General features: G+C 52.0%; 1 protein-coding gene and 1 non-coding gene across 2 annotated transcripts in view; one reads left to right on the top strand and one right to left on the bottom strand.

The window, feature by feature from the left end:
- The window catches only part of BACE2 (beta-secretase 2), a 90,938-nt gene that overhangs the window by 31,475 nt on the left and 33,023 nt on the right, over positions 1–26,440 (top strand). The window contains exons 2-7 of the mRNA XM_028126488.2: positions 5,585–5,673; positions 14,898–15,114; positions 18,566–18,694; positions 19,849–19,983; positions 21,554–21,655; positions 25,864–26,013. Of these exons, the coding sequence (XP_027982289.2) occupies positions 5,585–5,673; positions 14,898–15,114; positions 18,566–18,694; positions 19,849–19,983; positions 21,554–21,655; positions 25,864–26,013 (822 nt within the window). The remainder of the gene's footprint in view (positions 1–5,584; positions 5,674–14,897; positions 15,115–18,565; positions 18,695–19,848; positions 19,984–21,553; positions 21,656–25,863; positions 26,014–26,440) is intronic.
- On the bottom strand, positions 18,261–18,368 carry LOC114226454 (U6 spliceosomal RNA). Its single transcript, XR_003612762.2, has one exon. It is a non-coding gene; the product is annotated as a U6 spliceosomal RNA (small nuclear RNA).

Here is a 26,440-nt window from a genome sequence, read left to right as displayed (position 1 = left end):
CGCCGTGTTGTGCAGGAGCATTTGGTGGGGAGGTGGGATGCCCCAGCGGCTGGCCTTTCTGCACGCGACCTGCTGGTGGCCGGGTGCGTGGAGACCCAGAAACACTCACAGAGACGACGCGCTCTCCTGACTGGCCACGAGCGTGGGCAGGAAGGATGCTCATGTTAGAATCTAGAGCTTTGATTGTGACTTCTAATGACCGATGAAGTATTCCTCACCATTGTGCAATTGGTGTCTCGTTTGGTTTTGTATTTTTCGGGTGATTGAGGTGCCTTGCCACATAAACTCAGCCACACTCTCTGCTTTTAAAGGAGTGGAATTGCCTGATTGGCTCATGAAGGAGTCCTGTTGCCTTTTCTTCTCCTTTGCCTCTCTGCGCTTTCATCTAGGCAACTTGAAAAGCTCATCTTGCCTCCAGGAACCCTTGAAATCTGGATGCAGGGCCCTGTGAGTTCCATGGATGAGCTTATGTCCACTTGGACCTGGTGTCTGCTCTTGGGACAAAAGCCTTGGTGCTTGACAGGCTGCATTTGGAACTGCATTCCCAGAATGGGTAAAGGTCCCATCCTTGCTGTTTTCACATTGGCCATTTGTGATACTGTGACTTTTAAGAAGAAATCTGTATTTGGTCTTATTCCAGTTCCCGGCGGAGCTCCTGAAACCCCAGGCATTCCCGCAGGGAGAGGACTGATAAAGGCATCTTCTGTGGTGCATAGCCAGCCCCTCTGGGCCACACCTGAGTGACTTAATGAGCTGGCTCTTGGAAAGCCCCCAGGATGGGGAACCAGCCTGGAAGGAGAGGTGGAGTCTAGTCTCTCCTCTGGAGGGCAGAGGTGCTGGAGGTTGTTATCAGTCACCACCAGGGGTTCATGGAAATGTGGCATGGGAAGCCAAAGGATTAAGAAAAATGTATCTGATTGGATGTACGGGGGATGAACTCGTTTCTTCAAAGAATTGAAGTTGAGGGTATTTAAAAAAAAAAAACAAAAAAAAAACCCTCACAGAAGGGCGCCTGGGTGGCTTAGTCAGTTAAGCGTCTGATTCGCGATCTCAGTTCAGGTCTTGATCTCGGGGTAGGGAGTTCAGGCCCCCCCCGCCCCCCCCACTCCCCCCCCCCCCGTTTTGGGAGCTCCACACAGGGCAGGGGAAGCTACTTTAAAAAACAAAACAAAACACAAAACCCACACAGAGATTCTGATACACCCACTTTAAGGATCATATTGTGGTAAGCCACAAACAGGAGCGTGTCTAGGAGCAGAGAACTCTGTCCTGTAGGAAAATCTGGCCCATCCAACTGACCTGCGCACGGAGCCCCTCCGCCCTGGTTACCGGCTCAGACTGCTGGACGCACGGCGGATCCCTCCGCATCGCCATTTCCTCTCCCGTCAAATCCGAGGACGTGCAGACTTCTTGGCACACCTTTGTACGTTTATGAGAAATTCATATGCAGTCCGATTCACGTTGTGGTTTGGGAGCTCAGGGCTGTTGGGCATCAACTCTTTGAATAGGGAACCAGATAATTTTTATTCAAGCTGCACGCTCTCTGAAATACCCACACCTCTCTGTAGGGGAGTGAGATCTTGCACCTTTGCGAGTGACTCTGTGTTAGTAAATGCGGATGAAGCGCAGAATTCACCTCCTAAAGCTAAGGCATATAAAGTGACTTTTATCATCTCTTTATCTAGTGCTTTTTATTTTTTTTTAAGATTTTATTTATTTGAGAGAGAGAGAGCATGAGCAGGGAGGGCCAGAGGGAGAAGCAGGCTCCCCGCTGAGCAGGGAGCCCAACATGGGGCTCCATCCTAGGACCCCAAGACGATGAGCTGAACCTAAGGCAGACATTTAACCGACTGAGCCACCCAGGTGCCCCTATTTAGTGCATTTTAGATTCACATCAGGCCTTAGTCCCCAGATATGTGTCCCCGCCGTCCCTGCAGGTGGCACGGACGGGATGTTCAGGGGTGGGAAGGACACCCTCTGGGCTCACAGAATAGGCTCTGGTTTGAGAAGACATGGTGATGCATTTGTTGTGCCCAGAGCTCTAGGGCAGGCGCTCCCAGGACGATTCCCCGCCATTTCCACAGCCTCCTGCAGGGAAGGCGGGTGAGCTCCTTGGATCAGGGATGCAGCAGCTGGGTTTGCTATCTGATGGCTGGCAGCCCACAACTGAGCATCTGGGGAGCCCGCACACGGCAGGTTCAGGCATACCAACGGCACCTTGTTTATTTTTTCCCGAATCTAGAATGTCCTTCTACCAAGAGAAAGGTTAGTGTCTTTGACTTTACCTTTGAGAATCCCTTAGCTGTTCATTCAACAAATATTTGAGTGTCTGCTCTGTGCCTGGCCCTGTTCTGGGCACTGGGGACAGAGCGGAGAACAAAACGGCCCGAATCCCCGCCGGAGAGGGCACATGCTGGTGGGCTGGAGGGAAAAACGGAGGGCTCCTGGAGCCTAGGGAGCGGTAGGTGGGTTACAAGAATGCGTTTGGAGGAAGGCAGTGTGGGTTCAGACCCAGCCCCGCTACTCACCCCAGCGTGGTTGGGCAGGTCCGTCCCTCGGCGCCAGATTGCCCTGTGAAATGGGGGTGACGGTGGCGCTGCCCTCAGAAGGGCCTCGTGAGGATTAAACAGGTTAGTGTATTTGAAGCACTGTAAGGAGTCCCTGGCACGTAGTAGGAGTTAGCTGTCCACCGTCGCCGTGCTTATCCCAGGAGGTGATGAGTGGCGTGGAAGCGGAGGGGGTGCCCGCAGGGCCGGGGATTCCATTCAGAAGGGGGCACTGGAGGAAGAGAGAGAATGTGCGTACGAGGACCCTGCAAGAGCAGTCTACACTGGTACGGACCCCAGGGGTGGGGGCGGGGGAAGGCCCCAGTAGAGCGTCTGCACTGTCCACGGAACAGCTTGGCGGTCAGCGTGGTAGAGGTGGAGTGAAGTCGGGGCACCGGCAAGTGGCGCACCGTGACGTGTGCTTTTGCAGGGTCATGGTGGCCAGTGGTTGGAGCGGACCCATGGAAGAAGCAGGGACACCAGCTGAGCAAGGTGGGAGACAGTGATGCCACAGGCCATGTTGGTCCCAGCAGCGGTAGTGAGAAGTGGGAGGGCACGGAGTACAGCCTGGAGGAGGCGGTGGCGCACCTTCCTGATGGGCCGGACATGGGGATGCAAGGGAGAGAAGCGCAGATGGTGTCGCCAAGCTGGGCGGCCTGAGCCGACATGATGGAGCCACCATTAGAGAGATTGGAACATCTGGGCGTGCTGGGAGGTCAGTTCCAGACACGGCAGACTTGAGATGGTGTGTTTGTTCCCTGGGGCTGTCATGGTGACGTGCAGACCGGGTGGTCTAACGCAGAAATGTCCCCTCACGGTCCGGAGGCCAGAGGTCTGACATCAAGGTGGCCGCAGGGCCGACCTCCCTCTGGGACCCCGGGGAGAGTCTGTCCTTGCATCTCCTGGTCCTGGTGGTGGCCGCCCGTCTTCGGAGCACCGTGGCCTGCGCCCGCGTCACTCCAGCATCTGCCTCTGTCACATGGCCTTCTCCCTGTGTGTCTGCGTCTTCTCGTGGTGTTTTCCTCTTAGGAGGACACCAGTCCTGTTGGATGAGGGCCACCCTAACAGTCTCACCTTGTTGACATCTGCAAAGACCCTGTTTTCCAAGTCTGGCCACATTCACAGGTCCCGGGGGGGCCGGGACTCCAGTGTGTCTTCTCGGGGGACACAGTTCAACGGCTAACAGACGGCTGTTGGACATCCCAAGTGGAGGTGTTGAGTAGGGAAGGCCTGGAGCTCAGGGGCGGCCCAGGTGGGAGACGCAGGGAGTCACAGGTGGGTGGAGGGCACAGAAAGCCAGGTGACTCAGTGAGGTCACCACGGGGACCATGTGCCTGGTGCCCAGAAGTGGTTGCAGGGCTGACCAGTGGGAAACTCTGGTCCTCAAGAGGGAAGAGAAGCCCCAGCAGGCTGAAGTGGGCAGGTGCAGACGTTGGAGGGACACTGGCTGTGCCGTGTCCTGGAATCGAAAGCAAAGACCATATTTCCAGAAGTTTCCAGAAGGACAGAGTGGCTGACTGAGGGACATCCTGCTGGGGGGGGGGGGGGGGGTCCAAGTAAGAGAAGGACAGAAAACACGGGTTTTGGCAAAACTGAGGGTTTGACCAGAGCAGCGGCGGGAGTGTGGAGAGAATTCTAGGTAGAAACTTACCCACCTGGATTTCCTTATCTACAGCTTTTTAAACTTGATTTCCAACCTCTGGGGTTTTATCTGCACGTTCTGTGTTTACTTCTGAAAGATTTCCTCGTTGTGTGTACAACGGGCTATGCGTCTGGACTTGGGATGATGCTGAGCACGCCCTGCCCATGGACATCACTGCTTGCCGGGGGTGGGGGGGTGGACAGCGATTCACATACAGTGTGGTGGCTCGGGGCACTGGTCCCCAGGAGATCCCAGTCCACGCACACCAGACTGGCTGTCAGAAAAACAACCAGCGATGCCAAATTGGAGGCGGATTTGGAGCAGATGAACCAGAGGAACAATGGACCGTGGGAGTGTAACTTGGTATTGTCTCCTTTGGAGAGGTGTTTGGAATTAAAACAACATTAAAAATACACTTACTCTATGACCCATCAAGTTAGAGCCCTAGGTATCTACCCAAAAGCAATGGAAACAGACATCCACAGAATGAGTTCTACGAGAACATCTGTACCAGCCTTGTGCCCAAAAGGCTGAAACCAGAAGCAACCCCAGTGCCCATTGAGGAGGACAGACGTTGTCCGTGTGAGGAATACTGCTCAGCTGTAGGGCAAGTCTCAGCACACATCACTGCAGGAGAGGAGCTCAGAAACCTGTTGATCAGAAGAAGCGAGATGCCCCCTACCCTGCCGGGCAAAAGAACAAACCCACCTATGTTGATATACTGTCCAGTCCATGGCAAGCAAGTCAGAAGGTGCTTGCCTCTGAGGAACAGGAGGGGTTGCCTGGAAAGAGGGCAGGAAACGAGCTTTTGGGAATAATAGAAATGTCTGTCTCTTGCTTTGGGTGCAGACCATGCCAGAGCCCACCGGTGGAAAAGCAAAGATCTTGCATTGTTATTGTATGTAAATTCAAAGTCATTAAAACCAAGAGATGACACGTGTGACAGGTGTCCCCAGGTGCTGTGGGGCACAGATGAGGGAATGCCAGCTTCCAGGGGGAGGCCGTGGGGGCATCCTGGGCAGGGCCCCCACCCCGGGTCAGGATTTCCAGGTGAGATTGGAAAGGCAGGGAGACAGCCTGGGGTGGGACAGGGCTCTGCCTCGGAGCAAGTGCCGGTGGCTTAAAAAGGAAATCATTATTTTGCTGAATTTAGCTTCTTGTAAGGGCCTCTTGTATATCTGAAGCAAAACGGATCCCCCTCTGTGCTGTAAGCTTCTTAATGGACTGTGTTCAGATTTCAGTTTCAAAGCAGCTTTTAAAAAAAATTTCTAATCAATACAAGTTTTTTCCGAGTAATACATTGTTCTTGGTGCTTCGTTTTTGAAAGAATTATTCAAGAGTGTTGCCTTATTCAAGTAACCTGATAGTGTCTATTTTTTCCCCTTACAAATAAAAGCTGCAGATTCTCGTTGACACTGGAAGCAGCAACTTCGCCGTGGCAGGTGCCCCGCACTCTTACATAGACTCGTACTTTGACGCGGAGAGGTGAGTGGCGGGGGCGTGGCTACTTTGACGCGGAGAGGTGAGTGGCGGGGGCGTGGCTACTTTGACGCGGAGAGGTGAGTGGCGGGGGCGTGGCTACTTTGACGCGGAGAGGTGAGTGGCGGGGGCGTGGCTACTTTGACGCGGAGAGGTGAGTGGCGGGGGCGTGGCTACTTTGACGCGGAGAGGTGAGTGGCGGGGGCGTGGCTACTTTGACGCGGAGAGGTGAGTGGCGGGGGCGTGGCTGGGCGCGGCGGGGTTTCGGGGCACCACACCAGTGCTCAAGAATACACTGGAACAGGAGAAGCCGAAAGTCTTGCCGTTTTAAGGGGGATCTGTGTACGTATATGTTTTTGTGTACGTGTAGCTGTCGGTGTGGACTTGTAGATGATTGTGTGCGTATTTGTATAGGTTTGTGGTAGACATCTGTGCATATGTGTGTATTGTATATATGTGTGTAAATATTTGTATGTGTAGGTATTTGCATGTGTTTGTGGTCGTGTGTATATTCGTGTGTATACGATTGTGCATATATTTGCGTGTATGTATGTATTTGTGCGTATGTGTAGATAATTTGCATATGTAAAGATGGTTGTGCGTATTTCTGTGTGTAGACATCTGTGTTTATGTAGGTATTTGTATGTGTATATATTTGTGTGTGTGTGAATGGTTGTGTGTTTTTCTGTGACTGGTGGACTTGTCTGTGACTGGTGTGTGTGTGTTTTGTATCCGTATGGGTTCCTTCCAGGGAAATCCATAGGAGGATTCTCCTAATAGCTGTGGTACGTTCTTATGACATTTACTTCCTGAAATTTCGAGTCAGCTGGATGGTGTGAAGTTACACCTGATTGCAGAGAGCACACAGTCCTTTGATGGTCATTGAGGCCTCGAGTCCTGAAGTGGCGGTGGGCTAGTGGAGGGAGAGGGGCATTCGGTGTGAGCGTGAGGCTGCCCTGGGCAGCGCCTGGGTTCTTGGAAGTTCAGTAGTGGTCACGGTGTGGCTCATCGAAACCACTTCTGTGGGAGCAGGGTTTCTGGTGCGAGGAATCTGTGGCTCACGTAGGAAGGAGCACAAAGCACTGAGACCTGGGACCGGGCCCCGCACCTCTGTCGCAGGGCGGGGATGTGAGACCGGAGTGGAGCCCGGATGGCTGTGTCTGCATGGTCTGGGCCTCGGGGAGCCAGGGGTGGGCTCCGGACACAGCCGCCAGGGCCTCGCGGTGGCGTTCGGCTCCCGGGGAGCCCGTTGGGCCAGAGCCCTGCCTTCCAGATGCACGTGTTACTTTCACATCTGTGTTTGTGACCCTCCAATTGAAACTCAAACAGATAAAACGAATAAGCTGACATGGTTTGCTTTCTCAGAGCGGCCCCATTAAACTCCCTGCTCACTTGCCTCATCCACAGTCTCTGTTCCAGGGAACAAACCCCCAACTCTCGCTAGGGGAAAAGAACGACTGGGAAGCTTCTGGAAATTGCAGGCAACTTTAACAAGGCAGCCTAGCTTGCCCTGTGTGGGAGGAGTGCCCGTCTGTCTTCTCCCGGGAGTGCATCTTGGTCTCTCTTTTGCGGTACAAGAGGTGTGGTCTCCGAAGAGCCTGCAGCTTAGTGTGTAACTCAGTGTATTGATAACCGTTTCATCATTGACATTCCGGGTGAACTTCCCGGCCAGGGACATGTGCAGTGGGGGCAGGGCTGTTTCTGTTTGTGTGCAGGGGGCGGGGGGCTACCCTCTGCCCCTCCCCGTTCTGATGGGTGGTCCGTCCACGTTCTCTGCCCCCCCAACGGCCGCCCATCCCCAGGCTGCTCACTCTGGACTGCTTCGTCATGGAGCAGAGCTTCGGGTTGGTCCTGACCTTGATCTTACTCATGTCGCACGGGAGGTCCAGGAGGGGAAGATACTTGTCCAGGTTCCAGCTTCTAGGTTAGCAGTTCTCAGACCGTCAGCCCCGGCACCCCGTCCTTGTAGCCGGTACCCTGTAATGCCCTGAATGAAATGCAAGGGTAACATCACTTGCCTACGTACCTAAGTCTAGACGCCCTACTGTGGTGCTTGGGAGAATGAAGAGGTCAGGCAGGGGAACAGTAGTCAGGACCTTGATGTGTGCATGCTCTGGGTCGTCTGCAGTGGGGGGGCCATGAGCGTCCCGGGGGGCTTGCAGCACCCAGGGCAGACTGATAGAAGGGGGTCGAAGTAGACTCAGACCCCCACAGCAGCTTGGGTTGGTGATGTGATTTTCCAGGTAGGTGAAGAATCTTGGTAAAGTTTCCCCCCAAAAGTACCACCTTCCCCTAATTTAGTTGCATTTCTGGAAAATGCAATGTGTATTCAGAGTGCGTAAAAAAATGTTACTTTGGTGGCAAAGCAATCCTAGCCCTCCGTCTTTCCCACTGTAGGGCAGTGGTCCCCATAGGTACCCAGCGTCCCCACACATGCCATGGGGCTCAGAACACGCATGCTTGAGGCTTGGCCGTATCTTTAGTGGTTTTTCCGCGTAGTTGTCTTTCATCGCGGATCTGCAGACGCATGAGACAGAGCAAAGCCAAAGTTCGAGAGATGTGTATAGTCACGTTAGAGTCAAGTGTGCTGATTTAACCCTATGGATGAGTATTACCTTCCTCGTGGGTGAACCGCATTTCTTTGGCAAACACCCACAGCCAGGGGTCGATAAAGACCAACAGCACTTTGCAGCCAGTCACGCTTTTGCCACGTAGTTACTGAAACATTTGAGGGTGAGTCATAGTCAACGTTACAAATACTGTGTACGATGCCAGTGAATATGTGTATGATATTTGGACTGTAGGCTCCCAGTGTCTTAATTACTTCCTACTTTGTTCATGGTTTGGTTGAACAGTGGTTCTGTCTCAGGCTCCAGTAGGACAGGTCTTTCTTTCTCTCTCTCTCTTTCTTTCTTTCTTTCTTTTTTAAGATTTATTTATCTCTTAGAGGGCAAGCGGTGGGGAGGGGCATAGGGAGAGAGAATCTCAAGCAGACTCCCCGCTGACTGAGCATGGAGCCCGACACGGGGCTCGATGCCAGGACCCTGAGATCATGACCTGAACCAAAATCAACAGTCGGATGCCCAACCGACTGAGTCACCCAGGCGCCCCAGAACACGTCTTTCCAACTTACCTGCTCACCATGCTGGTCAGGCTTGTGGTCAGGTGGCCGATGTTCCTGTTTTTCATACTTAAACACTGAGCCTGGTTTAATGGGAAAACTCGTGGGGACGACTGGAGCCTTCCCTCCTGCTAACTCCATGAGAGGGCTGAGGGTTCCCTACCAGCTTTCTGAGCACTCAGGGTTCTCCTGGGCTCCCCATGTGTGAGCACATAGAGAAATAACAGAACCTACCAGTGGGCAGGGGAAGCCCCAGGCTCTGTCAACGTCAGCCCACTTTCTTTGTTAATAGGTGTTGCTGAAATGTACTTAGGACCCATAAGATGTCACTGACATCTTGGGCCTCTGGCTTTCCGTTTAAGAGAGCTATTCTTCTGTAGGGCTGTCAGGTTTCTTCTTAGCTGAATCAGATGGGAAGCGTCACATTTCTGAGTTTGGGGCAAGTTCTGCCCCATCAGCCGCATCCCTACAAAGAGTGGGTGCTTTGCAGGTTAAGTACCTGCTCCGATTTACATTAACTTTTTCTCTCCCTTCCTCTGTTCGTTTTTTTAATCCCGTGCTTCTCACGGGCCTCTATTTGACACAGATTGATTGATTGATTGATTTTAAAAAGATTTTATTTATTTGAGAGAGAGAGCACTAGCAGGAGGGAGAGGGAGAAGCAGACTCCCCGCGGAGCAGGGAGCCCGACGCAGGCTCAACCCCGGGACCCCGGGATCCCGGGATCATGACCTGAGCCGAAGGCAGACGCTTCACCGACTGAGCCACCCAGGCGCCCCAAGCGCAGATTTAATGTGAAGATAGGAACATTTTCTGTGTGAAGTATGTATTACTGATTTGCGTATTGCTTTCAGCTGACTTTCCATTGGCCTAAGGTGTATGCTTTCCATCTCCATATTTAATGGAAGCCAAGAGAACGTTCTCACTTCCCTTCTCAATTTCCGACAAAGGGTTCTTTTCCGAGATGGAGCTCCCTGCCCTATGATGTTTCTGTGTTTGCTTGTGCCTCTGATCTCCCCTAGTTAGGATAAGGTTTCTGGTTGGGTTTGTCAGCCTCTGATTCAAGTCCCCCAGTCTTTGGATATTCAGGTTTAATGCTTCCTGAAACATTTCCCGGTAATTGGAGATTTGGCTTTGGGTTCTTTGACAAGAGCTCTTTGATTATGGGATGAGCCGTCAGGCTACCATTAATGACTTGTGTAGCTTCTTCCCATCAGAGGCCCTCTTTCCATGGTGGTGAATGCTCCAGTGAATTTCTACATGGCAAAAGAAGATTGTGTATTTCCTTAGACGGACTTCATTTTTAGCCAATAAAATAGCCTCCAGCCAGTTGGCTTGATTAAAGATCCAATATAGTCATTCCCCTGACCTTCTACTAAACTATTCGGGGGAAATTAAACTGTCTCCTCCTCCCATACTCCCATCTGGGGTAAAGGTCCACAGAGTAGTTGTGGCAAAGGGAGCAGTTCCTTTTCCTCAACTGATGCTTGTAAGTAGTGTTCGGATGTTAGGGAGTTACCGGCTGACCTTAAGGATGCTGAGCTGGACCCCCGAGACCCCTGAGAAATGCCTCATCTCTCCTTGTGATGATGGCCAATACTTGTGCCTGATGACTTAGATTGTTTTCCAAGCCTGCCCATTGTCTGCTGGTCCCGGAGGGGACTGTTGGAGCCCACGAACGTTGGCCATTGTTGAGCGTGTTGATGAACCTCCAGGGAGGGCGGGCTGGTCGAGCGGCCTCTGGGCCATGAGTGGCCCCATCCGCTCTGGTCTGATCACTTCCAGACCCTTAGCAGAGAAGGGGCATGGTATCTGGTCAACTTGGGCCAGTCTGACAACCCCAAAGGTAGGTTACAGCCTCCCCTCAAAATGCAGAAGAGCCCCTGGCTGCACTGGGGTGGCTTCAGAGAACCAGAGCGGAACCCAGGGCTCGACTCTTTGCAGTTACGCCCTTCCACCTTCTCTTTTTATGTCCTCCGAAAACAATAGCGGGTTTCTTTTAAAATAATAAAATGTTCTGGGCTCTTTTCTCCCCTGTTCATTGATTTCACCTTTCGCTCCTGTGTTTCCTTAACACTTATCAGAGGCAGAATGCCTCTTGAACTTGGTTCAAAGTGATTTTATTGCTGTGAGTGGACTTTTTCCTGGCTACCTGCCTCCCTGATTGATTGCTGTTCCTGAGCACCCAGAATGGATGCCGCAGGACGAGCCAGTCTGGGGTTCTTTCTCAGTATAGGTAATAAATGTGCAGAGCAGTTGAGAGCCAAAGCATTTTAGTGCCAACAAGTAGGATGTTAGAGCACGAAGATGGAGGAACACTTTTTTTTTTTTTTTTAAAGTGCTGGAAACTACATCGATACCCTTCAGAGTTACTTACAATTCATCACTGGGGTTTTTGCCCTTTGAGGCTTAGTTCAAGGAGTTCAGAGTATGCTTTTACTTTTTTCTCGCATTATCTAGAACTATGCTTTCTACAAGGGAAGCCGCTAGCCACATGTGGCTACTTAAATTATATAATATTAGATGAAATAAGCTTACTTCTTCAGTCGCCGTGTAATTGTGTTTTAGCACTCAGTGCACCTGCGGCTGCCATATTAACCAGCGTAGATACGTACTGTTTCCGTCATGGCAGCCCGTTCTGTTGGACAGTGCTGGGACTCGGGAGAACTCTGCCTTTAGAAACCAAGAAGACCCCACCCCCACCCCTGACCCCCTTAACCAAGTCCTGTGACAGACTTGCCCCTTTCGGTGGGGATGGCTGGACTTCCAAATGAGACTGTTGTGGACATTCAGTTAGAGTAACTCTATGGGAGCATTTTCAGGGAAAAAACATTTTTTTAAAGATTTATTTAAATTTTTTGAGAGCGCACGCATGCATATGCGAGCGGGGGAGGGGTAGACAGGGAGAGAGAATCCCAAGCAGACTCCCTGCTGAGCACAGAGCCCCACTTAGGGCTCCATCCCATTACCCTGAGATCACGACCTGAGCCAAAAGCAAGAGCTGGGACACCACCGACTGAGCCACCCAGGCGCCCCAGGAAAAAAAACATTCTCATACTTTCTAGTAGTAGTTCATAGATTGAATAAAGACAGCAAGTGTTTGGATAATTTTAATAGTAGCAGCTGTTTTGGTTTTTTTGTATTGTATTGTTTTTTTGTTTTTTGTTTTGCGCACCTGCTATGTCCCAGGGTTTTGTTCTAAACGCTTTCCAGAGTTCACTCTCTTGGTCTTCAGAATTAACCCCATGAGAGGGGGTACTACATGGTCTCCCTTTTTCAGCTGAGGGCTTAGAGGACAGAGAGGTTAAATAACCTGGCCTGGTGTCACACAGCTGAGCGGTTGAACTAGTGGTTGAACCTGGGCCGTGTAATATCAACGGCCTCTCATCCCTGTAGGTGGCACCGACATATCCAGAATGCTCCCCCCGTGAGGGGCGAACGAGCTGGTCAGGGTAGTGTAGGAAACACGCTATATACAACCAAGAAGCTGCTTCAGGCTCTTAGACATTAGCAGGTTTTAATGAGCGTTCTATAGACTGCACAGCGCAAAAATAAAACAACTTCTACAAACAAAGCAATGGTTCTTTAGGCTGTGTTGGGGAGAGAACTAATCTCTGAGATCAGGAGTTGGCAGACGAGGGCCCACAGGCTACATCCAACCTGCTCTTTCTGTTAATAAAACGTTATTAGACTACAACAGTGCCCGTTTGTTAAGTATCCTCTGTAGCTGCTTTGTCATTATACTGCAGAGCTGGGGAGGTGTAACAGAGATCATGGGACCCGCAAAAGGTAAAACTTGTTTTTCTTAGCCCTGGACAGCAAAAGCGTGCTGAGCCTGGACTGGATCCTATTCTCTACGCATTTCAAAATAGCCTTTTCTGGGGCGCCTGGGTGGCTCAGTCGTTAAGCGTCTGCCTTCGGCTCAGGTCATGATCCCAGGGTCCTGGGATCGGGCCCCGCATCGGGCTCCCTGCTCCGCGGGAAGCCCGCTTCTCCCTCTCCCACTCCCCCTGCTCGTGTTCCCTCTGTCGCTGTCTCTCTCTGTCAAATAAATAAATAAATAAATCTTTAAAAAAAAAAATTTATTAAAATAAAATAGCCTTTTCTGTTAGCGGCGGCATATTTGTGCACTTGAGGACTGACCCCAAATGGGCCAAATGCAGTATTTTCGTTGCTGTTCACTGTAAATGTGTACAGCCCCTGTTTTGCAGCAGGTACGACTGACCTGGTGCTGGTGGTAAACGTGGGATTATAGCAACCCTCCAGGTGCCCTGTTTCAGTGACCGACTGCCGCGCCTGTGTGACCTCTGATGGGCGGCCCCCCGGCGCTCCATGTGCCCGGACCCGTCCCCTTTCACTCTGTGTTTGCCCTTGCCAGGAGACACGCGCACACGAGGTAGTCTCCTAATGCTGCTGTCCCTTTAAGATCGTGGCAGAGCGAGCTAAGATGGTAAAAACTAAAATTAAGCAGTCTCCATATTTTGTATCCCATTACAAAGTTCGCATAAATCAGGTATCTCCAAAATGTGTCTGCCAGACGTTTTAAGAATCACTTATTTCTTTTTTAATTTTTTTTCTTTTTTAATTTACTTTTTTAAAATGTTATTTATTTATTTGACAGACAAGAGCGCACAGGCAGGGGGAGGGGCAGAGGGAGAAGCAGACTCCCTACTCAGCAGGGAGCCTGACACAGGGCTCTATCCCAGGACCCTGGGATCATCTGAGCCGGAGGCAGATGCTTCACCAACTGAGCCACCCAAGCGCCCCAAGAATCGCTTCTTTTTCCTGATTATAAAAACTATGTTTGCAGAAACTCTAGATGGGCCTAACCAAAAGGGAGAGTCTCCCTCCCAAACCCCACCACCCAGAGGGAGCCACTGAATGTTTTCTTCCCCCTTATTTCTGTGTCATTGAAAATGACTTTGTAAATAGCATTCTTTGGTGCTACATAATATTCCATCATCGAGATGCACTATAATTTTACTGAATGGTTCCCTTTTTCCTGGGCATTTAGGTTGTTTCCAACTGTTTGCTATTTTCAGTAAAACAAGGAGCGTCTTTGTCCCTGAATCTCCGTCTGCGTCATGGGTATTTCCTTAGGATCAGATGCTCAGAAGTGCAGTTTACTGAATTAAAGACTGTTAACGTATTTAAAGCTTAAGAGGTGTGCCTCCCAAAGAAGAGGTCATACCACCTCTGACTTAACTTCCTTCCGGACCCCAGGCAAGACTGCACTAGTTCAGGCAATCCTGCAGCAAAGACTTGGTGTTCAGAGGCTTAATGTGAAAATAGTGAATGAAAACCTGAGGCAAACGGGAGCACTTGACAATGATTTGCTTGGTGAATTGATAACCTCTCTCAGGAATTTGACAGTTTTCCTAGGGTGAGTGTAGTTTGGATGCTCACATATTTGCCTAGAGACATTCTCTGGGTCCCTTCCTCTAATTCAGAGTTTTCAAAACTCGGGTGGGTGTAAGAATTACCTCATAGGTTCGGACACCCCAGGGCCTTGACACCTGCTGTCCTTCGTCCGGAACGTCTTCCCCACGGGGCTCATTGTCTTTACGCGGGTCCCACACAGATGTGGCTGCACTGGAGAGGCCTGGGTGACTGCCAGGTCACTGCCCCACTTTATTCCCTGGGGAGTGCTTCCACTCTTTATCACTGCCTAGATTGGAATTTCATGTATTTGTTTTACACTCTTGTCTCTGAAAGCCTCAGGGCAGGATTCTCATCTGCCCTGCCCTTGGTCTGACCTCCTTCACGTTGCTCTGTTGGAGTAGCTCTTACCCGTAGGGCCATATGCACATAGGACTGCGGATGGTGTCACAGGGACTCGTACCACTATCTGTACCCCGTATCTTGGTATGAGCGTGGCATTGGAGACAGCCTGGAGAGGGAGCCTGTGACATCAGGAGGAAATGCGGGCGCTGAGGAGGAAGGTGTGGTGCTGGTCTTGATTTGTCACGTTGGTTGTGCATGTGACTCTGGACCCCAGGCCCCTCGCTGTGTCACAGGGCAGTGCAGGGTCCCCGCAAAGCCAGAGGGCCAGGCTGGTCCGAACGCAGACGCACAGATGCAGACCGGGCCTTGGCTTTTCCTTCTCCAGGTCCAGTACCTACCACTCCAAGGGCTTTGACGTCACGGTCAAGTACACGCAAGGGAGCTGGACCGGCTTCGTCGGGGAGGACGTTGTCACCATCCCGAAGGGCTTCAATAGCTCATTTCTTGTGAACATCGCCACTATCTTCGAGTCAGAGAATTTCTTTCTGCCTGGGATCAAGTGGAACGGAATCTTGGGACTCGCATATGCTGCTCTGGCCAAGGTAAGGCCAGTCTGGGGGTGTAAGTAGGTCAAAGGTGGGGCGAGTCAGACGGGCGGCGGGGGTGGGTCCCGGCCGCTGAAGACAGTGGGTGAGAGTCACTCGGTGGAGACAGACAGCGGTCGCACAGTTAATTATGTTTCTAGGCATCTTAAAAACTTAAGGTGAATGGTGTAATTCTTCGCACCTTCCTGCCAAGATACAGCCATAGCATTACTTTTTTTCCCCCTTTGTCTTTGTTTTGCTTATTTTACTTCTGTAGTTTAAAAATGTTAACAGAATCTGAGTCACTTTAATTTTGGCGTCGAAGCGTTTCTCTGAGGGGAGGATTAAAGGAAAACACGCTTCTTAGATTCATATATTCTCGTGGAGACGTGCAGCCTGTGGCTAGCCTGGAACCTCGGCTGGGGAGACCCCCCCCCCACCAGGGGAGAGAGCATCGTGCTGCCTTCCTGTGGCTGCGGATACCCCACAAGGAGCCACTTGGAGCCCGGGTAGGGCCTGAAATGCACGTCCCAGGGACTGCCAGCCATCGGCCCAGGAGGGGAACGCGTGCAGCCCGTCCTCTCATCAGCATCAGAAGTTGCACAAAATGGGAAAGACAGACTCTCCAAACATTTGTACTCAGGCCAGCCCAAAGGAAGTGACGTTGGTGTGCCTGAGCAGGGATATAGGTGGGGGAATTTCCACCAGGAAGGGAGCCGGAGATAAGCGGGTTAGATACCAGGGCATGCCCTGGAGCAGAGCAGAAGGCGGTCACCCCTCCTGGCCCGTAATGGGCACTGCACCTTGCCCTCCCATTGTTCGGTGCTCGGCTTTGCAGCCAGAGAAGCATGGAAGAAGCAGAAGCAGGTGGGAGGAGCCGCAGAGCCCCCCGTGGTCCATGAGGCTCCAGGAGGGAAGGCCTGTTTTCTCTCCCCACAGCGATGTGCGTCCCAGCCCCAGTTCACCAGTAAATGCTGCAGGGGGGGTGAGGTGGGGAGGGGGTGGCAGGCAGGGGAGTTCTTGGCCCTGTGATTTTCAAGGAGAGAGGGGCCCGTGAGGCAGGAGGGTTGAGGACATCTCACGACTTGGTTCCCTAGGTTGTGGTGAGCTTCACGGGAGGCAGGGTCTCCCGTTCTAGGGATGGGCCGGCTGAGGTCAGAGAGGTTTACCCTCCTCGCCCAGAGCCTGTCTGTGGAGCCCCTTTCTTCTCAGTACCGTAGGGTGAGCTTAATATGAACTGTGTAGACGCTTAATAACATACATTCCTCAGTACAATTTCACGGACAGTGTGACTGAGGACAAAACATTGCACTGTTGGGGCGCCTGAGTGGCTCAGTCGTTAAGCGTCTGCCTTCGGCTCAGGTCATGGTCCCAGGGTCCTGGGATCGAGCCCCGCATCGGGCTCCCTGCTCCGTGGGAAGCCTGCTTCTCCCTCTGCCACCCCCACTGCTTGTGTTCCCTCTCTTGCTGTGTCCTTCTCTGTCAAATAAATAAATAAAATCTTTAAAAACAAAAACAAAAAACATTGCGTTGTTACCTGACTTGGATGTGAAAGGTATGCAGATGATTGGTTTTATGCTGATTATCGGGAAGATGGCAGAATAAAACTGAATTGCCCGCAATGGATGATACTGATAATGAGCTTCCTCGCAAATAATGACTTCAGAGTCCCTAGGGGTGGCCGGACTCGCCACACGACCTTTTTGTGTGTGGAATTCCAAGATGAAGATGATCGGCTTCCTGTCCTGGGTTTGAGGATATGGTCACAGGATTGGGAGGACATGGCGCATGGCTGGGAACAGAGCTAGCAGGGTGGTGTGGCTTGGTGGGCCAGAGCTGTGGCTGAAATAGGTTGACCGAGTGCTCCGTGGTGGTCACGGCGCATGGTAGCCACGGCGCGTGGCAGCCCCCGGTCGGTCCCCGAGGACTCCTGCTGAGGATGTGCATCAGACCCTGCCCTCTGGGGTCTCCCACGCCACTGATGCCTGGGTCCAACTGCACACGTACGAGTCGGGCTCTCTCGGGTTGACCCTGGCACCTGTATGTTTTTAAACCTCAAGAGGGATCCTGAGGAATGACTCGGCAGAATCATAATAGATCCCTTACCGTGTGCCAGGCACTGTTCCAAGGCCTTTGTGTGTATTGGCCCATTTAAGCCCTAGGAGCAGCTCTGGGAGGCTACTGTTTCCCCATTTCACAGATAAAAAGAAACAAAAGGAACAAGTCACACAGTGAGCAAGTGGCGGAGCCAGAATTCAGTCCCAGGTGGTGTTGACTTTGCTGCCTCCCAAGCAGGTGGCCGGAAGAACGGCAGCCTGGGTCAGCACCACACCCGGCCCACTCCGGGAAGGGGGGTACCTCGTCCCGGTCATCCACCCAGACGCCAAGTGTGTTGCACACATCACATACGGAGATGGGGCCGAATCCTGCCAGAGAGTCCCCGGAAGCAAGAGAAGGAAGCTGGCCGCAACTGAGTTAAATAAGTGGGACGATTTCTACTTGCTAATGGGCTGTGTTCTTACTCCCTCCAGAGTTACAGTTTTCATTCCTACAGGCAGTAAGTAATAGTCCCGATGTTGACCGCTGGTGGTCAGAGTCTGCCCGCAGCTGTCAGTTTCCATCGGGAACCGACAGCTCAGAGCGATCCGTATCTCCCGGTTGTCAAAGCCAAACTTTACACGCAGGTGCCTGAGCAGCCCTCGGGACCAGCGGCCCTGGAGGCCCACCCCCAGCTCGGAGCTGCTCGCACAACCACACCTCTTCCCTTTGAGTCCTGGAGACATGGGGGCGCCCCGAGTGAGTGCTGGCTCCGTGGAAGGAAGGCACGGGCCGCTGAGGTCCACTGAACTGTGGCGGCTGGGAGTCCGGGGCTTTTCAACCTCAGGGGTGTGGGACTGTTTCCCGCTGTTTTCCTGCTCGCTGGAGGTCAGCGGGGTCTGGGGTCTGAGAGGTCTCGTGCTCAGCACCTGTCATTGGTGTGTGGCAGACGACCGTGGCCGGGAGAGGTGAAGCATGTTCTCTGAAGCCACGAAGGCCACTCCCAGACATGCTTCTCTCCTTGCTCTGGCTGAGATGAGAGTCCACCGCCCACGTCGGTGACCCACTTCCACGTCTCGTGCCTGCATCACAGGGCATCGTGGTGATAAATGTGACAACGTCCTAACAGCCCCAGCAATACCGTCTTGGGTTTGCGTCTCAGCCTTGTGCGGGGTCCATGCAGATCTTCTCTGTCTCGTTGCAATTGTAGAAATACTATCTGATTTTTCCAACAGAGCCGCATGCACAGCGAAAGCACTGTGTAGTAGGAAGGGATGTTGTTGGTTTCTGAATTACCGCCCTTGATCAGAAGCTTGTTTGTTAGTTCACCGCGAAAAGAATTAAATACAAGGAAAAACCGCTTTGTACCTCATGCCTGGTGTCCACTTGGGGTCAGTCCTCATCTCTGCTGCTGGCCTTGTGTCTCCTCTAGCCGTCAAGTTCCCTGGAGACGTTCTTCGATTCCCTGGTGGCCCAGACGAAGATCCCCAATGTCTTCTCCATGCAGATGTGTGGGGCGGGGCTGCCCGTAGCTGGAGCTGGTACCAACGGAGGTAGTCTTGTGGGTATCTTTTAGTCTTAAAGGGGGAAAAAAAATCGCAAATAAATCGGGCAGCTTTTCTGTTTTATGAACACCCTGGTGGAAATATTAGACACAGAAGCATACATAAGTACTGTGGAATTTTGATAACCCTTGTTATAGAACCTTTAAAAAAACTGGGTAAAATTAGGTATTATTTTTATCTTTTCTAATTATCCTGCCAGCCAAAAGATGATTCTCATTGCTTCCCCAAATTCCATTAAAGCTTTTTAAAATGTTTCCCTTGAAGGGTAACTTTTTGGCAGGTGGGGGAGGGGCAAGTGAGGAACAATAGGGGGTGTGGCAGGTGGGCCTTACCCAGGGTTGGCCCGCCAGTTGAGGGAAGTGTGGACGGTTTCCTAAATTTGGTGTAGAGACAGGGACACCTGTATATCCTTTCTTTGCACACACACTACACACGCACTCACAGCAGAAAGTTTTCCAGTGAAACAGAAACAGAGCAAGGCCACCAGCCCTGTGGATGTGGTGAGGCTGAGTGTCCCCTCGATGGATCTTGGACCCAGATGTCTCAAGCAGGAGGTGACAGGGACAGTGCACGAGAAGGGCCCCTCAGGGCGGGGGCTGACAATCCCCTAGTTGTCCAGCTATGAGCAGCAGACATTCAGTTGCTTTCATTTGCTTATACTACACCCGATCTTAATACCTTATTTACCCCCCTTTTCAGGACAGAGGACAGCAATGTTTTACAGTTTTGCAACATGAAATTTTGATGAGGGAAGCTCCTTTGTTTTGCTTTCCGTGCAAATGTGTGAGAGTGCCAGTCCTCCTGTCTTCCGAGGAACTGAATTCTTGTCCGTCAGTGTGGCTCACTATTTTACTTCGTTTGGGGGCGAATCTTGGTATGGTAGCTAGAATTGTAGGTACTTCCTTTATAGAAGGGAAACCACCAGAGCACCTTAATCAGACGAGGTTATAAGATTGTTTGCCGTTTGGATACATGGCCCCCAGACGTTCCCTGTTTTAATTTTCAAGCATATGTGTTTTGTAACATCATCGTAATATGAGGGTACTGATTCCAGTGAGGATTCACCTTCTGATTGTATGCTCCTCTATGTGACCTGTTGATATGCCGCCATATTTTTTCTCTTAACACCCGTAAATGTTTTTCTTCTCAGGTCCTGGGTGGAATTGAGCCGAGTTTGTACAAAGGAGACATCTGGTATACCCCTATTAAGGAGGAGTGGTATTATCAGATAGAAATTCTCAAGTTGGAAATTGGAGGCCAGAGCCTTAATCTGGATTGCAGAGAGGTATTCACGTTGTGATCTCTTTGTGTCTAGGTGCCTGGGTCACTTTACTACTAGAGTTGGGACCCAAATAGGAAATTAGAAGGTACAGGGGCGCCTGGGTGGTGCAGACAGTTAAGCGTCTGACTCTTGGTTTTGGCTCAGATCATGATCTCAGGGTCCTGGGTTGGAGCCCTGTGTTGGCTCTGAGCTCACGGGGAGTCTGCTTGGATTCTCTCCTTTCTCTGCCCGCACTACCCCCCCCCCGCCCCACCGCCGCCACCAACGTGCACACTGTCTCTAAAATAAATAAATCTTAAAAATTAGAAGGTACGTTACAAGATAAATCAAAGATTCATTACATTAAAAGTTACAGCGGCTTTTTGTATGAGAACAAACTCCTCCTTCCAGAAGACTTGCTTCCTTCCAGTCACTTGGCTTCATAGGGAAAAATTAGCATAAAATGGTGTGTGTGAAGAGCACTGTCCAGCCCCTTTCACTGTTCTCCTGGGCCTAATGGTTCCTGGACTCTGTTTAAGAGGACGGAATAAGCAGGCTTCCATCAGTGCAAGGGAAAAAAACGACTAGAAATAAGCAAAATGAAACTCAAAATAAACCACCAGCTTTATCTTCCATTCACGCCCCCCCGCTGCTCACCTCTCCCTCCGGGACAAGTGATACTCTGAAGAGCGGCGTGTCCCGACTGTCCTGACAGGAGGCAGACGTGCAGAGCTGGGGTGCCGCGTCATATAGGAGCCCCGTTCACACCCCGTCTGCATTGGGCTTACTTGCGGCCGTAATGGCGTTTTGATGAGGACAGCTTGCGGGAGCCCGTCTCCCACAACGTCTGCAGGGTGGTTTATAAAAACTGCCAGCATTTCATTCTATTCCTGCCTGCCCTCACCTCCTTTCTCACGAACCATCCCCGTCCACCAAGGTGATGCCTCTGAAACCCATCAGAGCTCGGGAGAGCGGTGTCCCCTCCCACTATGAGAGTGTCCAGCCCTAAGGCCACAGAGCTGGGTTTATTGTCAGAGGCACTTAGTTGCCACTAAATCCAGTGGCAGAATCAAAGCGGAAGGCCTACAGTACAACACGAAGTCTCGTGTGTGCCCACGTGCAAGATGCTCTTCCTGGGTCCGGCTGTGGTTCCATCCTAAATGCAAGATGGGGCTGTCTGTTAAAAAACTCCATCCTAATTAGCCCATTCCTGGGCTAATCGTTGATTCTGTAGGATTTGTATAAATGGTAATTAATGTGTCATTTCAATCTGGAAAGACAAGGGGGTCTTCCCCCTTTGTTCTTGGGGGCTCCTCGACAGGGATGTCTGGGCACCTCCAAACGGGGAAACGTCTGCATGGGGAGAGCTGTTGATGTTGGTCACATCACTTCCCTTTCCTGGTCTCCGTCTCCTTATCTGGGAAGTGAGAATGTTGGGCTGGTGTCCCAGTTCCAAGACTGGGCAGTGAGTGGAGCTTCCGGTGAGGTACCACGGCTGCCTGAAGTTGTGGATGGCGGACCCACGGTGACAGCAGGCTGGAATCACATTGCATGTCACTCACGCCCTCTCCCCACCAACTCTCCTCTGTTCCAGTATAACGCGGACAAGGCCATCGTGGACAGTGGCACCACACTTCTGCGCCTGCCCCAGAAGGTGTTCAATGCAGTGGTTGAGGCCGTGGCCCGCACGTCTCTGGTGAGTCCTCAGGGTGCTGATAAATCCCGGAGAGCGCCAGGTCATGACCACTGTGTGTTCAACAGTCTTCATCTGAGGATTTTGAGGGGTTGCCTTTTTTTTTTTTTTTTAACTATTACTTATTAAGTTCACAGCCTTACTCTTAACCAGCGAAGAACTTCTTCACGTTAACCTCAGGGAACTTGGATCTGGAGGTGCCACGCTGTTTAGTATTGCAAATAATAGTGTAGCCTCTTGGTAACATTCTGTATTAAAGGAAATAGTGACCAATGAATATGTTCGTAGCCTTTAAAACAAGACACATGAACCCCAAATCATACTCTTTTTGGCCCTCATTCAGGCTGTGGTGGGATTCTAATTCTTCTGTAAAAGAATGTGATTCTCAGAAGACAAAGGTCAATCAGCCAGTATAATAATTATTAAAATCCTCCTCAAGAACAACATGCATTTTGGAGAAGTGGCTGACAGCATTCCAGTATGGCCCCAGCTTTCCAGTTGGTTCTGGGCACCAGGGTAGACCAAAGGCATTGACTGGGAAGACCACAGCTTCAGGGGTGAGATGGACCCGAATGGGGGCTGGCTTCTGCCGCTCACTAGCCGGGTGCCCGGGGCGGGAATTGGGCCCTCGGAGTCCCCATGTTCTCATCGCGGGGCTGTCGGGAGGGCTGGGGTACAGTGCGCCCCCCCACACAGCAGTGCTCTAGAAGGAGAAGCATCTAATGTCCCACTGCGGTTGCTGGTGCTCTTTGTTCGAACAGGAGAAACGTTTCTCTCCGCTTCTTGGGTGTTTTCATAAGCCTCCCTCTGTACAGGGCCAGCCTTGCAAGGTCTCCAAAAACCAGCGTCTCCTGTCCAAAGTCTTTATGCGGGTACTAACGCAGGCCTGACTGTCCCACAACTCCACTGGCCGAATTCAGAGAATGATGGGAAGATGCATAGTGGTGCTTTGTTACAGGTTCTAGCAGGAGCAGGGGAAGGAGGAAGGGGCTTTTGGTTGTCCTGAACCAAACCTCAGAGGTCTGAAACTGCTGTGGGAAGAGCGGCAGGTGAACTAAGAAAACGGACAGGAGCACTGAAAAAGAAGTAGCTCAGAGGCCCCTTTTTTGAGCTTGAAAGGACTTCAGGGCAGCAGTGGTCAAAAGCCAGAGGATAGCTCCTGTCTTGTCTCATATCTGCTGAATCAGAAAAAATGGCAAGGAAAGTTTTTAGTGCCCTAAATTCAGAATGCTGGCTGAAAATCAGACCATGCTTAAAATATGGAGCCATATGCTGATTTTCTTCAGTAGTGAAAATGTCCTCAGCAGACCTGACACGAGCATCCTCAGCCTGAGTATTCTGGGCTGCAAGTGTGTGAGGACCATCCCGCAGGGATGCTCAAGGCGTGCGGGTGAGCCTGGCTCGCCCTTGGCCAGCCACGCCTCTGCAGAGCCCGTGGGGTGTCGCAGCCCGTGGGTCGGCGGTGACTGACTTTGTAAGAAAACCACGAGGTAGAAGGAGTGGGATTATAGAATTTGTTTGCCTTATCTAAAATCAATCCTCTGATTTCAGAGCCTGTGTCAGAAAGGGGAGGACCCAGGAAGGTTCTCCGTCTTGGGCAAGAAAAGTCCAGCCAGGGCGGACAGGGTCCCTGTGTCCACGTGCCTGGACCAAAGATGGGCACGTTCTTTCTCACCCATCGAGTAGCGTTTTTTTTCTGGTTGAGGGAATAACCTGGCTTTGGGGAATTAAATGCAGTGCATATGTTGGGCTCTGTCTCCTGGCCTGGTTTGTTCAGACGGGATTTTAGGAATGCATGGTTTTATAGGTCTGTATTTTGAAATGGAGTTGTGTATGTGGCAGAGACCCAGGCTCCCTCTCCTCATGGCTGCAGCACCCTTGGGCTCGGCCCAGCACTCCCCCATCTGTAAAATCCAGACGCAGGATGACACCTGCTTTAGGATGACTTCTGACTCTGACCTCTGTGATCTGAGGGTCAAAACTGTCCTCCAAGGACACGTGGCTTAGCCTCCGGGGAGGCCCTTGGACTCACTCACAGACGCCTCTTTCGAGGCAGGTGGTTCCCCCATCCGATTCAGAGCTGTGCCCCTTAAGTGAGTTTCCAGGCCTGATCCCTCATCTGCAGATGGGAGTGTCCACGGGCACTGATGTGGGGCTCCCTGTCCTGGCCCGCCCACCCTCACCTTAGCCCATCCTTATGTCCAGCAAATGACTGCCCCACTCTGTTGACTCCTCTGTCCTCTGATACATAGTTCAAATCGACGTAACTTTTACAAAAGGTGAAAACATATTAACGCCAACATCAGACATGTTACAAATCACTGACGGTTTCATAATGGATGGTCCATGTAATGGATGAAAACCCCGGGGCGTTTTCTCCCCACTGTCTGGGCCTGGAGGGAGGGACGGATGGACGGAGCAAGCTCGCACCTGCCGTGTGTGGTCCCGCAGCACACAGCACTCAGCGTTCATCCAGTGATGCTCCGGTTCCTCAGTTGCCCTGCTTCGTCTCCGCACCATCCCAGCTTCCCTGACTTACCTTCCCTCCACTTCCGTAGCACCCTCCTTCCTGGACTTCCCGGCCCTACGCCCTCTTCATGGGTGAGCCCTTTGCCCGCCCATCCAGGGTGGATCCTGGGCCCCTCCCTTCTCCCTGTGTCCTCCCAAAAGAGATTCCCTCGTGCCACATCAGCACTTCCCACCCACCCTTCAGTGACTCTCGAGTGGGCCTGGCTACACAGGGGTTTAGACTCAAGAACCAGTGGCCTATGTGAATCCCATTTGGACTCCTAAATCACACCCGGCTTGCCACAAAGCTCAGATCTCTGACACATGGTCTCTGATGAAGACGCCAAGGCCACCAAGGTATTCTCTGTCCCCCATCTCCTGCTCCTTCCTGTCGGCCACTCCGGCCTCCATGGCTGCCATCTGTCTTATGCAGTGAGGCAGCTTCCTTGCTCGGCCTGCCCTCCTTCAAATTCATCTCCTGGGGCTCCCTGGCCCGTAGGTCAGCTCAGCTCAGCTTCCTGGGGATGCTCATTGACAGTCACCTCTTATTCCACGTCAGTACTCTCCTAGCTCCGCCCCATCCCCTGCGCACCCGGCCCCGCCCCATCCCCTGTTCTCCTCGCCTCGCCTCCGCCCCCGGGGCCCCGCTGGGCCCCGCCGCATGCCTTGCTCTCCTAGCTCCTCCCCATCTCACCCTTCCCTGGCTCCGCCTACCCATACACTCCTGCTTCCGTCACATACACTACCAGCAGGTGCAGGACAGGTCTGCTCAGGAAGCTTCCCTTGCTCTGGTGAGATAGTGGGAGTTACTTGTAGTTAATTTGAGGACTTAGCAACTAGTGGGCATGTGCAGGTGGTGTTGCTCATCGTCAGGTTCAGCAGACCCCTGTTGGGAGGCTCAGGTGGGCGCTCTGTTCTTGACTAATGTTAGTTTTTCCCACAGCTATTTCCCGAGTCTCTCCTATGGGCTAGGTGTTAGAACTGTCCGGCGAGCCGACAGCACATCTCTGTTCTTTGAGGACTCAGATTGTAGTGCAGGAAAGAGAATGTAAGCAGTTACACCCATAGGTGTCACATTACAGCTGCTACAAGGTGAAAGACCAAGGGGAGAGCTCTGTGGCAGGGTAATCAGCATGGTGGGGAGGGCTTCCTGGAAGGTGGCATCTGAGCTGATGTCCGGAGGAGGAGAAAGATATTCCAGAAGAGCAGAGAGCCCGCTCAGGGCTCTGCACCGGGAGGAAGAGTGCTGTGCTCGGAATTCAGAGGAAAGGTGATGCCCAAAAGGGTCTGGAGGGCCACATGTCAGATGTATTCTCTCTTTTAAAGGGCCATTGCCCACTACTGAGACCTTGGGCACATTGCTTCACCTCTGTGTGCTCTGGTTTCCTCATTTACAATGTAGGGTGCGGGGGTGCCGCTCCTGGGCCGCTGGGGATTTTCGAGGATTAAAGTAATTAGTGCTGAAGGGGGTTTGCAGCGGTGCCTGGCACCAGTCGGTACTCTGCGTGCCTGCCTGATCTTGATAGCTGTGGATTTGTCATCACCGGTCCCCTTCCAGGGGACGGCTGGCTCCACCACGCTGTCCAAAGGAAACATTGTTTACCGCCGTGGGCATCTGGCGAGGTGATGAGGGGAGCTGGGAGCCGTTTCCTGTTGATGTGCCAGACTAGTCATGGCTTCTCACGTGATCTCGTTTTGTCCAGATTCCAGAATTCTCTGATGGTTTCTGGACTGGGTCCCAGCTGGCTTGCTGGACGAATTCTGAGACACCTTGGTCTTACTTCCCTAAAATCTCCATCTACCTGAGAGACGAGAACTCCAGCCAGTCGTTCCGTGTAACCATCCTGCCTCAGGTATGAACTGGGACCTGTGTTTTTCTCCTGGAACACGTACCACGCCGAAGTGAGGCGCTTCGTGCGTCATGCGCCTCTGTAGGTAGTGCATCGGTGTTAGGTCTGGCTTGCCACAGTGGTGCTGCGGAACAGCCGAGAAATCGGGCAGCCCTCATCAATGAGCCTGCACCCCTGCCTGAGGGTGCACCCCTGCTCTGGAGTCTAGGCGGGCCTGCTGCTCTCAGCACGCTGCGCGCACGGGGCCCAGGCAGCCCAGACCCCGGACTTGGGAAGTGGACCTACCTCCCAGCAGGAGAGGCCGGCTACGTGGTCCCATCCCAAGGGCCTGGCAACGGGGAAGGCCAAGAACGGAGGACATTTGTGCAGCACCCATCCCAGCACCAAAATACGTTCTTTTATTTTATTTATTCGTCTTAAAGATTTTATT

The sequence above is a fragment of the Eumetopias jubatus genome, unplaced genomic scaffold (genome assembly GCF_037043125.1).
Source record: "Eumetopias jubatus isolate StellerSeaLion01/CBP00866 unplaced genomic scaffold, mEumJub1_p1.0 scaffold_1, whole genome shotgun sequence".
In the NCBI taxonomy this organism is placed as follows: Eukaryota; Metazoa; Chordata; class Mammalia; order Carnivora; family Otariidae; genus Eumetopias; species Eumetopias jubatus.
This window is presented reverse-complemented; position numbering and strand designations above follow the sequence as displayed.